The 14055-nt window shown below is 41.1% G+C and overlaps 1 protein-coding gene across 1 annotated transcript in view; it reads right to left on the bottom strand.

Annotated features, from left to right (window-relative positions):
- Nucleotides 1–6686, bottom strand: part of KCNB2 (potassium voltage-gated channel, Shab-related subfamily, member 2) — a 172427-nt gene extending 165741 nt beyond the window's left edge. Inside the window, exon 1 of the mRNA XM_009995569.1 lies at nt 6111–6686. Within this exon, the coding sequence (XP_009993871.1) occupies nt 6111–6686 (576 nt within the window). The remainder of the gene's footprint in view (nt 1–6110) is intronic.
- Between the last annotated feature and the right edge of the window lie 7369 nt (nt 6687–14055).

Genomic DNA, 14055 nt, shown 5'->3' with positions numbered 1-14055 from the left:
CCTTAAAAGCAGAGAGTGGTAATGAGTGTCCTCACCAGAAACAATGGTGAGATGAAGATACATATTTATTACCAGTGGCCATCCTCTGTGCTTTGCCATAACTTAGCTTTGGCAGACAAATGTTTTTTAAAGTATTGGGAGTCACAATGCAAAGTACATTCCAGATAAAGGCTCATAACAGGATTCTTCCGACCCCCAAAGTAAGGTGAAATCAGAGATCAAACAGAAGTTCAACACACATATCAGCTAGAAAACACCTCTCTTCCATGACTGTTACCATGCTCTGAGGTATACTAGGTATACTATATACAATAGAAAAACTTGTGGGAGTTAAAATAGTACCAAAGCTTTTCCTCACACTTTAAAAAAGAAACACTTGTCTTAATTCCCTGACATCTTCATCCCTGGTCTAAAGTAAGGTGGGAAAGTACAAAGACTGTAATGTTTTGTAGGGAGCAATGTTAACAAAATCAGATGGCACAGGACATGTAAATTTAAACTGAGAAGAGACAAGTGTTCTGTTCATAAAGCATAATAAAGGATGTAAACATACCAAAGGATGTAAACAAAACAAAGGATGTAAACGTAACAAACAGTATTTATTTCACTTGAAAACACTAATATTCTTAATGCAAACATTCAGCTGTCGACAGGCACTTTTCTTATGTTGAGATAACCCTTATTTGCAATACAACCAAGCAGATTAAAGTTTTCCTAAAGTCCTCTGAGCATTTATGATGTGACCTTCAACCCAAAAAGAACCAGTAGTGTACCATTAATTAGGGTTTGCCCCTGAATGAACACTGTGTGACAATCTAGGAGATAATTTATAAGGACTTGCAAAGAAATATTGAAATGTCTTTTATGACACTCAGCTCTGTCCTGAAGTCATGCATAATGAGTCTGCTAATTTGCATTTACCCCAAGACTACTCTAAAGCTGCTCTACAATGTAGCTAACTAAATATCCATAGCCCGAATCTCCTCTTTCATCCTGATTTTATTTTTTTCCCCAAAGGAATTTTTTGACCTAGGGGATAAGTTACTTAATGCAGCACATAAACTCCTCACAATTTCCACTCAGGCTTGGGATAATTATACCTTCTGTAATCCACAATCCACTAGTTAGCTGATAAATTAGTGTGCTTTCCACAATGAAGGAATACTCATGTTACAGTCAATAATGCAAAGCAAAAAAAGCTCCCCAAAACACCCACAACAAACCAACCCAGAAAACAAACCCCAAGAGAAAAAAAAATGAACCAAAAAAATAAGGACAAATGAGCCATGCAGTGAAACAAACAGCATTGACAGAGAACGCTTTCACCCCCATCAAGTTTCACATAACTTCAAGTAAAGTAAATCCCATGCTGCAGACACAAAGGCCAATATTTTACCTTTCTGTGTATGTACATCAACAGGGCTAATATAAAAATAAATCAAGGACAGAGTGTGACTGACTAGCAATTTTTTTCAATTCACTTATTTACACTGCCTTTTATACTTAATCAAGTAACAGTCACACTGTGCTTTAACGAAATATTCGTGTGATTAAGAATAACTTGCACAGAAAGACCTCTAGAATCAATCCCAAGCAATTACTCGCTAGTTGTAGCCAAAGGGCCAACCTATGATATAAAACACCAAATGGAAAATCTGAGTGCTATTTATTGATAACACAGTAAGGTACTTAAAATACTCCTGTAGCTGAAAGGTAACTGAGTCAGTACCAGATATCTTTAGGCAGATGTAGGCTCTCCTTTTCTCCTAGATATTCCACTTATTTCTGCCTTTATTCCCTCTATATTTATAGTATATCATCTGCTCTAGAAACATCCCATATTTATTAATGATTTAGACGGAATGAGTTTCAATAATATAAAACAAGTGTGAGAAAAGAACCAGGCTCCTGGATTCTACAAACAAGAATGAAAGGAAGAGCTTGTGCACTAACACTTTGAAAGAAACATCAACTTCATGGGTTTATCTGATTCACAGTCATTGCAAAGGAAGGCTCCTCTGATTTTAAGCACAGTGCCCAAAACAATATGGGCATAGCTAAAATTACATCAGTTCAGCTAGGTTCACCCTTAGTATCTCAGCAAGGTGCTGAGCTGGAAGCACTTACACAATCCAACTGCAGTCAATTCACATCCACTGAAATCAATGTTCATCTGTTGAGGACTTTCAAACTACTGATAGGTTGGTGAGAGCTGCTACTGCTCTGCAAAGGCTGTTATAGGTCTAGCAACTGTAATCAGAAGACCAAATTACGACTGCTTTTTACTTCCTGGCCAAAAACTCCCAAGGTGAAAGACAAGACTTTTCTGGAGAAAAATGGAAGCACTATCACCTCACTCCAGAAAAGGTCTATTCTGCTTCAAGCATTTTTGCCATTAAGTTTCCATATATGTTTTGATTTGTGTTTTGCTTCATTATGCATTAGCAAAATAACTTTTTTTCAAATGGAGTTTTCACAAAATACTGGTTACACAATAAGTATAAATAAATGCCTGGTCTAAAAACTCACAGATGTTACTCTGAATTGAAGAATGCCAGACTCCTGTGAAACTCTGTGCCTTGGTGACCAGGCTTTGGGACTTCTCTGGGATGTAGAACACATGAAATTCCCATTCTTCCTAATTCCCAGCACTGCATGTCTGACATGTCTGAACTTCTGAACATCTTTGTCTTAATCCTACTTTAAAAGCTTAAAATTGAGAACACCGGAAAATGGAGGCAAATCCTGCATTTCTCAGTTAAAACCTCTACTGAACTCACAGAGAGCTTTGCTGGGGTGAGGACTAAGCAAGAACTGCTGTGCCTAGAATTTATTAATTGGTGACTGAGATGAGATGCACCACTGCATTTACTGAAATTAAAAAAACTCACAGAGTAAAGCATGCATGTACTGAGCAGCAGTACTTGGCCTGTGGTATTCCTTTCTTACTAGATAGGCATGGTTTTCATTTCTTGCCACACGTAGTTCTCCTATTCATTGTCACAGATGCTGTAAAACACCTGCTGCTCATCCACTGTCACCCTGTTGTCTCACCTTACTGAAGTCAATAGCAAACCTCCATTGACCTCCGAAGGAGCAGGATTTGTCCTGACATGCTTAATCCAAAGCGGGACTCCCCCTTAATTCAGTAAGCCTTGGATCAGACCTAGAAGAGATCTTAGCAGAATCAAGCAGTGACAAGACATAGCCATGTATCAAAACCACACCTGAGTGTTTATCTTGCATTTCTAATCTTTTACGTGACAGGGATTAAAAAGCAAGCTGTTTTTGTCAACTGCTTGGGTGCTATGCAGGATCTGGATGATTGAACAGGCATCTGTAGGATAGCTGTGCACACTGACTTGTTCACACGGCAGCAAATATTGGAATTTCAGGCTTCAAGGTAGTATTTCCTCATTTGGTTCCTAACTTTCCACTCTTGAAATTCCACCATCCTTCCTACCACTACAGAGCAAAGAAGATGGTTCTGTCTCTTGTTTCAGAACAAACTAGCAACTTACCACATAAAGGAGTAAAAGATGAGAAATCTGAACGTGGTGTTATCCACACACTACAGTCTGTTGCCACAGAGCCTAACACAGCCTGTGGTGGCTCCAGAGTGCTCAGAAGTACAACCAAATGATTCCAGCATTGCCTTATTCTAAATGCAACTCTGCTTGTTTGTTTATATCCCCCAAGCCTGAATGTTCTGCAACAGTTTTTGCTCTCCTTTATGTCATTCAGCCAAGTTTCTGCAGATGTCTTTGAGATGTCATGAATGAATCTGACTAGAATTTGACTCATATATTTACAGACTGAGGGTTGCTAGAAAGAGAAACAGGGCATGTACAATTGTGACTTTTAGCTGCTAGAATCACAGAAATCACATCAAATGGCATTAATTCAGACAGAAGACAAATGAAACAATGCAAACCATTGCAACACATACACAAGTGAGATGTGGAACTCCCTGTAGCAAGAAAACATAGAACTGTAACATTCAATCAAAACAGAAGATGAGGGAAAAGGGGAATAAAAAGCTAAAAATTAACTATTTCAGCATCTTGGGAAATCAAAGAAATGGCCACTTTAATTTGCAAAACCTGAGAAGAAATCTTGCCTGATTGGCTAGAGGGAGATATTCTTAAAAGTTGAGAGCTGGCCTAACTCCTTTCAAGCAAATCCATGACAGGGCACTGTTATGTCATGAGAAAGATTTGGTCAATGACAAGCACTCATGCAAGTTTTACAATCCTATATCTCTACTTTATCCACCAAGCAAAAGAACGAATGCAAATCACAGGCAAAGGACCCAAGAAACAGTATTTTAGTTTCATCCTATTCACCTGGTCCATCTTGCTGTGTTTACTCCTACCTATTCTTAGGAAAACAGAATTAAGTATGTGTCTCAAGCCCTATATGCAATTGCCTCATTTTCTATGCTAAAAAAAGGAAAGATTCCACAAACAGACACTCAGTTTTCTCTCCCCTCGAATGTGCCTGCTGGGTAGGGTGCGGGATGTAACGGAGACAGCGCCTTTGGCCGGGTGAACTCCCAGCTCACGTGCGGCAGGAGGAGAGGTCTGTTAAAGACAGATGTTTCAAGTTGTGTTTCCAACAGTGATGTTTGAAGCTGTGCAGGACTGAGAAGCTGGACCCTGCCTCCTGTGTAGCAGCTGTGTCACAAATGTGCTGGGTGGAGGCTGATGGATGCTGGCTTGTACCAGGGGATCGTGGTGTGTAACATGGCCTCCCTGAACCCTTTTTGGCACAACTTATGCCTATCTGCTTCCCCTCTGCTCCTTCCCCTGGAGAGGAACATATGGCCCAGAATATGTATCTCAGAAGAAGAAAATGTATTAATATAATTTTCTATATTATTCTGAATATCCTCTTTTTTCTTCTATACACTTTTATTTCAGTTATGAACCTTATATCCTGGCACAACAAATTTTTTTTACAAAAGTCCTTGCTTAAACAGTAAGGCAGCCCACAATGACAGATTAAAAAATAATTTTTAAAAATTGTATATTGTTATTGCAAGAAAAATCTTTGCCAGGATTCTGGTTTTTGTCCATTCCACCACTGTATTTTGATACTTACCTTAGTCCAATAGTGTTGCATCCAGTAACAAATCAACAGAAGAAAATAAAGCCAGAAGTAAGCTTAACAGCTAAACACCAAATGTTTTTGCTGTGAGAGGTTTAAATAAGCTTCCACCATTTTCTTTACATTAAATAGTACCTCACATCACAAATAGAACAATGAAGCTCCTTAAGAAGCATGAAAATCTTTCTTTTAAACAGCAGTACCAACACCTGTGTGTGCAGGCCTGCTTCCTCAACAAAGGTGAATGTTTTCACTGTATCTGTGAGACTTATGCCAGTTTGCCTGTTTGAAGGCTGCAGCACTGGAACTTCATCTGAAAGTTCCCTCATTTCTGCCTGAATATATGTTAATTTTACATATCTATATGTATGTACACGTGTGTGTGTGTATATATATATGTAATATATACCTATTTATATATATGCATGTGTATATCTATATACGCTTTAGTATTTTAAGACTTCTATACAGAACACTCTAATTCTTCACTGCAAAAATGTGGTATAAGAGAAAATACACTGCAATCCTTGCCCAATGGGGTTGTTCACACTATTCTTTGATAACCTATCCAGCACACCTTATAAAACACAGGTAACACACCTGTGCAAAGCCTGGAATAGGAAAAGGAGTAGTACTGAAGTGTATGTTTCACATAACCAAATGTTTTTCTAACAACAAAGAGGGTAGTGTTCTCCAGCTTTCTTTACATCGAAGCATTTAATACGAAGTTCATTAACAATCACACAGATGTTCCTGATTACATACAACAAAAGTAAAGTGGAGCAGTTGCCTAAAATCAAGTGAAGTCAGCAGGATTCCTTCTGCTGATTTCTGTGGGTTTTAGGGCAGATTTGGGTGTATTCACTTCATGATATGTAGATTTTGTAGATCCTTCTTATATCTAAGTATTTTAGTAAACATTGTTGATTCCTGCATGTCAGACACAAGGGTCACAAAAACATTTTCTACTGTCTGTCTGTTAAGCCTAGTGCTCATCCTACCTTTGCTGCCACAGATGAGTTGGGTTTCTCCAGCAAGTCCCAGAGCTTCTTCCGTTTCTCTGGGCAACAGGTATTATCAAACTCTTCCCCTTCTCTCTCTCGCAATGTCTCTGCCTCTCTCCTCAGCTCCTCATTCATCTGCTCTTTCTTTTGATGGTATCTTGCCTGGCAGCAAGATTCTAAATATATCTCATCAATCCCCCAGTAATCAAGCTCCTGGCCAAAAGAAAGAGCACACATTTCTTCCATCATATGTAGTTTCCCTGTCCTGTAGAAATTCAAAATGGAAGTGAAAGCCCCTGGGTGTCGATCAAAAAAATACTCATTTTCATTTAGATTATAGTCATCACAGACTTCTAGCAGAGATTCGTGAGTATTGCAGTCTCTGAGCTTTCCTAATCGTGTCCTTGGAAGTCTGTCCAAAGTCCTCCATAGCACTTCATGGTTGAGCCCACCAACATTTAATTTAACTCTCCGTGAGCAGGTTTTGCTCCTAATGATCTCCACTGGTTCTGGAGGTAGAGAAAGGGTAGACCTTGACTTTTTGTTGATCCCTGGTGAAGCCTTCTCAGCCATTCTGGAAAGGATGCAGTTGTAACACCAGAGTCCTTAGGAGAATGAGCTTGGAGACTACAAATATTTGGGCAGAGTCCTCTTCAGACAGACAGCTCCATTTCTGAAGATAAAAAAGACAAAAAATTAGAATATTGCAATGTAAAATATATTCCCCAATCTCTCTCTGTCTCTCTCCTTCCATGCTGTCATACACAGATGAAAATTTAATGTTGGCAATTTGCTCTCTCTACAGTGAGACTCTTTTGTGGTAGAATACAGAACCACTGGAATAACTGGAACAGTTAAGAGCACTATGTTTAAGCAAAGGAAGAGTTCCTGGAACGTTTGCATTCATGGAAATCAACTGTGACAGTTTGTACAGAGTTTGTTTTTTTCAAAAAACAGTTTCTGATGCAGTCATGTTAGTTTAATCTGACTTACCAATTAATTTGTGAGGTATGTCAATAGGAAGATTATAGGGATACCCATCATGAAAAAGCGAGACAGAGGCTAGCTTCCCTGTTACTGAAAAATTCAAATTTGGGAGATACTGAAACTGAATAAAACAATAGAACATATCAAAATCTCTTGTAAAACCAAACTACTTTCTTCCTTTCCCAACTCAAATCTTGATTTGCTGTACTATTTAATGGTGAAATGTTACTAATGGATTGAGAACAGCCCTAAGGAAAAGGGCTTTGGGGGTTTGGTTGATGAGAAGCTCAACATGAGCCAGGAATGTGCACTTGCAGCCCAGAAAGCCAACCTTGTCCTGAACTGCATCAAAAGGAGTGTGGCCAGCAGATGAAAGAAGGTGATTTTCCCCTTTGCTCTCATAAGACCCCACCTGGAGTACTGTGTTCAGTTCCGGAGTCCCCAACACAAGAAGGACACAGAGCAGTTAAGCGTGTCCAGAGGAGGGCCATGAAGATGATTGGAGTGATGGAGCACCTCTCCTATGAAGACAGGCTGAGAGAGTTGGTGTTGTTCAGCCTGGAGAAGAGAAGGCTCCAGGGAGACCTTATAGCAACATTCCAGTACCTGAACGAGCCTACTGGAAAGCTGGGAAGGGACTTTTTATAAGGGCTTGTAACAACAGGACAAAAGGTAATGGCTTTAAACTGAAAAAGGGCAGATTTAGGTTAAACATTAGGAGAAAATTCTTCATTGTAAGGGTGGTGAGACACTGGAACAAGGAAGTTGCAGATGCGTCTGAAGAACTTCCCATGCCTGTAAGTGTTCAATGCCAAGTTGAATGGGACCTTGAGCAGCCTGGTCTAGTGGGACAAGTCCTGGCACATGCATGGGGGGATGGGACTAGATTGTCTTCAAGGTCCCTTCCAACACAAACCATTCTATGAAGCAATTCAATTGGCATCCTGACAAGTCAAGTTTTCTAGCTTGGTGGTTAGTGTTGATTTCTTTACTAACAGGTCAAAAGAATCCTGACATTTCTGCAGCCAACTGAAGAGTAATACGTGTTGTATAGTGAAGGACTGTACATACACTCCCTGGCTCTTCAGAAAACGCTCTTCTCTGCCTCCTCTATCCACCTGTTGAGTTGCTGCAGGGACATGATTACACAACAGCAATCAGCAATCTAAGTTTTAACAATCCACAAGAGCATCCTCACTCACTGTGCTTCTGCGAACTCTGAAATGCAGCTGTTGGTCACCAAATTTAGACTACCAGTATCCAACAGGAAGGAAACTCAGTCACCACCTCTACTATGGCCAGTCATCTGATACAGTGCTTAAATCATAACCTAGCAATGCTATCATGGCCCAAAGGGAAGAATATTAAGAATGCTTAAACAAATTCTTCTTCTGAAGTAGGAAAGTCCTCCTTAATAATTTCCCTGAGCTGACAGTGCCTCCTCCCATTCTCTGCAAATCAACCCTTCAACAGCCTTGTCTCTTTTAACTCCAGCTTTAAAAACACATTTGATAAGAACAAGAATTTGATCCTCTTTGCAGAGTAAGCATGAAGGTTGTGAAGGGAGGAATTGTTATCTATAAATACATTAGGGTCAACACCAGGTAGAGAGAACTATTTGTACTAAAGGACCATGAGGGCACAAGAAAAAAAATGGGTACAAACTCACCATGAAAAAGGTGGCAATTTGAAAGGGAATTAGTTACAAAGTCCTCACTAGTGCAGTGAGGATCTATAAAAATCCTTTACTACTAGTATGAGGAAAAACAAGGAACTATTTCAGTGTGTCATCTGATATGCTTATGACAGTGTTGCTAGTATAAAATTAAAATCACTAGACATCTTTAGATGCAAACTTTAAAAGTTCCTCCACCAACAGATAAATTTATAATAAGGCTCAGCAATGTATGCTTCAGGCATTAGCAGACTTCCATATACAAAAACATGAGGGAAAAGGAAAGTTACCCATTAGAGCAATACTCATATTTACCGATTTTCTTTTTTTTTTTTTTGGTCAAGTGCATAACTCAAGTGTCTTGTTAACCTCCATAATGGCAACAGTTCAAAACACCACCATGTCAGTCATTTCATGGTCAAGTTGAACCTCCTGCAAAAACACAACGGCCAAAATATTCTGCCTCTTTCCATCCTGCCTCCAGCACTGCAATGTGAAGCTCTGTCCTGGTCCAAGTGCAACCTGGAGCAACTCTGTGCCTGTTTTTGAAAGGGTCAAAGCCTGTAATATTTGCCTTCACTCATGAAAAAGGTAATCTGATAACTTCACTTGCAAAGATAAATGTCATCTCAAAGACAAAGTCCTGACATCAGAAGTTTTCCGCAATATCACTGAATCGCAGAATAACAGAATCGTCATGGTTCGAAGGGACCTCTGTGATCACCAAGTCCATCAACACAAAAAAACCCAAACAAACCCAAACAACTACACACACTCCATGAAAGAACACCCGCAAAAAAACCCATAACCTCAGCCACTAGAGCATGCACTGAAGTGCCACATCTACACATTTCCTGAATACCTCCAAGGATGGTCACTCAACCACCTCCCTGTGGAGGCTGTTCCAGTGCCTGACCACTCTTTCAGTATAGAAATTCTTGCTAATATCCAATCTAAACCTTCCTGGCTGCAACTTTCAGCCATTTCCTCTGGTCCTATCACTATTTGCTTTGGAGAAGAGACCGACACCCACCTCCCTACAACCTCTTTTCAGGTAGTTACAGAGGGTGATGAGATCTCCCCTCAGCCTCCTCAACTAAACAATCCCAGTTCCCTTAGCCTCTCCTCATAAGACTTGTTCTCTAGACCCTTCACCAGCTTGGTAGCTCTGCGCTGGACATGCTCTATACCTCAATGTCCTTCTAATAGTGAGGGGACCAGAACTGAACATGGTACATGAGGTATGGCCTCACCAGTACAGGGCCACAATCACTTCCCTACTTCTGCTGGCCACACCACACTATTCCTGATACAGACAAAGATGCTACTGGTCTTCTAGGCCACCTGGGCATGCTGCTGGCTCATGTTCATCTGGCTGTCTACCAGCACCTCCAGGTCCTTTTCTGCTAGACAGATTTCCAGCAACTCTTCCTCATGCCTGCAGCATTGCCTGGGGTTGCTGTGGCCGCAGTGCAGGACCTGACACTTGGCCTTAGTGAACATCATGCAATTGACCTTGGCCCATCGATCCAGCCTGTCCAGGTCCCTCTGTAGAGCCTTCCTACTCTCAAGCAGATCAACACTTCTACCCAATTTGATGTAGTCTGCAAACTTACTGAGGATCCACTCAATCCCCTCATCCAGATCATTGATTAAGATATTGAACAAGGCTGGCCCCAAAACTGAGCCCTGAGGGACACCACTGGTGACCAGTCTCCAACTAGATTTGACCTCATTTACCACAACTCTCTGGGCCTGGCTACTCCAGGAGAATGATGTGGGAGATGGTGTTAAAGGCCTTATCAAAGTCCAGGTAGACAACATCCACAGCCTTCCCCTCATCCAATAAGTGGGTCACATGTTCATAGGAAGAGATCAGGTTGGTCAGGCAGGACTTCCCTTTCATAAACCCACACTGGCTGGCCCTGATCCCCTGGCTGCCCTGCACTTGCCATGTGAGCTCACTCAAGATGAGCCTCTCCATGACCTTTCCCAGCACTGAGGTCAGGCTGACAGGCCTGTAGTTCCCTGGATCCTCCTTCCAGCCCTTCTTGTAGATGGGCATCACATTAGCCAGCCTCCAGTCATCTGGGACCCCAACCTGTTGACCAGCATTGTTGATAAATGATGAAGAGAGGCTTAGTGAGCTCCCCTGCCAGCTCCCTCAGCACTCTAGGGTGGATCCCATCAGGCCTCATAGACCTCTGCATGTCTAGGTGCAGAAGCAGATCATTAACTACTTCCTTGTGGGGGATTGTTCTGTTCTCTGTCTTTATCTTCCAGCTCAGGAGGCTAAACAGCCTGGGGATGGCAAAGAAGGCATTAAGTATCTTGGCCTTTTCCTCATCCTTGGTTCCAGTGTTTCCCCCACATTCAGTAAGTGATGGGGATTCTCCCTGGCTCTTTTTTTATAGTTGATACATTTGTAAAATATTTTCTTTTTGTCCCTTAGGTCAGTGGCCATGTTGAGATCCATCCGGGTTTTTACCTTCCTAATTTTTTCTCTGTATGACCTAATGAGATCTCTGTCCTCCTCTTGAGTTGTCTGTACCTTCTTTTAAAGGTAGTAAACCCTCTTTTTTTCCCTAAGTTGAAGAAAAAGCTCCCTGTTCAACCAGGACAGTCATCTTCCCTGCCCTTTCATTTTGCAACACATGGGAACACCTGCTCCGGGGCCTTAAAGATTTCCTTCTTGAAGAGCATCCAGCCTTTCTGGACCCCTCTGCGCCTCAGGACTGTCTCCCAAGGGACTCTCTCAACCAGTGTCCGGAACAGGCCAAAGTCGGCCCTCTGGATGTCCGAGGTGGATTTCCATCCTTATATCATTAAGAATTGAAAACTTCACCATTTCTCATCACTAAGCCCAAGACAACCTCCTACCATCACATGTCCCACTAGTCCTTCTGTGTTTGTGAACAGGAGGTCCAGTGAAGCACCTCGCCCTGTAGGCTTACTTACCACTCATGTTAGGAAGTTATCCTCCACACACTCAAAGAACCTCCTAGACTGTTTCTTCTCTGCTGTGTTATAACTCCAGTACACATCCAGTCTTGAGAAGTTCCCCACCAGGACAAGGGCTGGCGATTGTGAGACTTCAGTGAGCCACATGTAAGATATTTCATCTGCCTCTTCATCCTGGTTCAGTGGTCTATAACAGCCTCCCAGAACAATATCTGCCTTCTTTGCCTTCCCCTTCATCCTTACCCATAAACATGCAACTTTATCATCACTATAATCAAGCTCTATATAATCAAAACACTCCCTAATGTACAGAGACCACACCACTGCTTCTCCTACTTTGCCTCTCCTTTTTGAAGAGCTCATATCCATTCATTGCAGCATTCCACTCATCATGACAGTCATCCCACCATGTTTCCATGATGGCATCTATATCATAGTCGTCCTCCTGCACAATGGCTTCCAGCTCATCCTGTTTGCTGCCCATGCTATATGCATTAGCTTAGATGCTCTTGAGCTGGGCTATTGATTTCACCCCCATCCTTGGTACTTCAACCCTAGACTCCTCTCTGGTGGGCCTGGTTTTATTCCCCCCACCCCCAAAACAAAATGTCTAGTTTAAAGCCCTGTCCATGAGCCCTGCTAACTCTTGCCCTATAACCCTTTTCCCCCTGAGAGACAGGGTTTCCCTATCCATTGCGAGCAGGCCCAGTGTCCTGTAAATTAAAACCATGGTCAGAAAACCCAAAGACCTGCTGGCAGCACCAGGTTTGGAGCCAGGCATGGATCTGATGGGTCTTCATGTTTACCCATTCATCATTCCCTGGAACTAGAGAGATTTCTGTTGCGTTTGTTTTTTGTTTTGCTAGGTTTTTTCCTACTTCAGCTTAGGCCAATTTTTTCCTGGCTTTATCCTCCTCCTCATTGTCTTAGATACAGGGTGTTGATGAGGGGGCTTCTAAGAAGGAGGGGGACAAGTCTTTGCAAGGTCTTCTCACTTAAGCATCTCCTAGTGGTCTCTGATGCATTTATCAGTCTTCTGACACAGAGACAGGCACATAAACAGTGTTTGCAGTTATGAGAGAATATTTCTCCACAGAAGAAATATTTACCACATTTTTTGAAAAAAGCCTTTCAGACTTTAATGCACAATGATCTTTCTCCTTCAAAGGATGTCTTAAATAACAAAACCCTAGAATTTGAGAAATTCATAGAGAGATTCTGTCATTCTCAATGAAATAAGCCAAGTCTTCAGGCAATTTCTACAAAGGTTCACTAGTTTATTCCCTATGGAATCTCAGGGATTTCTTCTTTTTTGTTTGTTTTTATTTTTTTTTTCCCCATTAATATGTATACCTTAATGTTAGCAATACCCAGTAAAATGCAGTAGAAATCAAACAGCTGATCTGTTCAATCTTAGGTTAACAATACCCTCATTTGCATTTCTGCTTACAAAAAAGATCTGCAAAGACTATGCATTGTTTTAACTTCTGTGCAGTGCAGTTACTACATACATTGGTTAAACAATGCAAAATTATCATGTCACCAAGGCTGCTCTAAAGCTGATAAAATATTTTCTGATTTGTCAGAGTAATTATTGGTTGCATCTTCTTACTTGAGGAAATGTGGCTTTTCTAAAAAGCTTTAAAAGTCCTGGTTAGCTGTCATACTAAGGTCAGCAGTGAAACATGACTAAGTTTAGTGTTCAGAAGACTGGATCCCAGGTGCTACATATGCACCAAGGGCTGAACCAGCATTCACAACAAAAGATCAAAATTAGAAAGCACCTTCCCAAATCCCAAGTCTTGAAATGTGAGGGCTATTTTTGCCTTTTTTTCAGAACTCCTTCCGTTGGAATATATGCAAGCAGCAGACTACATAGCTTGAATTTTAGTTTGCTTCCTAAGTGCCTTTCTTCACTCCTTTTGTTTTCAAATTATAATTTAAAAAAAATTATTTGTGTGCAGCTTATCCCCAAGCCTGGACTAGAGAGTCTGTATTTATCTGTGTCTTTAAAAAAATGTAATCAATAGCCTCTACTTTAACTACGTAACATTTTTACCATCCACATTGTAAATGTCATACAAAATCACCAGAACTTTCATTATAACAAAATTATGCAACTGAGGTTACCTTTACAAGTCACTAAATAACCCTACTGGATTTAGCTACTGCAACTAACTCTTCTGACACTGCAATTTTTATCCTGAGAATGTTTAACATATTTTTTAGTTTACTGCTTTAGTCTTTCGCCGTGTTCACGTCACTTTGTCCACCATGGGCAAGCAAGAAATGTGACTGCTCCTTGGCAGGCAGGCAAGG

Source organism: Chaetura pelagica, unplaced genomic scaffold, assembly GCF_000747805.2.
Source record: "Chaetura pelagica isolate M959 unplaced genomic scaffold, ChaPel_1.0 scaffold83, whole genome shotgun sequence".
Taxonomy (NCBI): domain Eukaryota; kingdom Metazoa; phylum Chordata; class Aves; order Apodiformes; family Apodidae; genus Chaetura; species Chaetura pelagica.
This window is presented reverse-complemented; position numbering and strand designations above follow the sequence as displayed.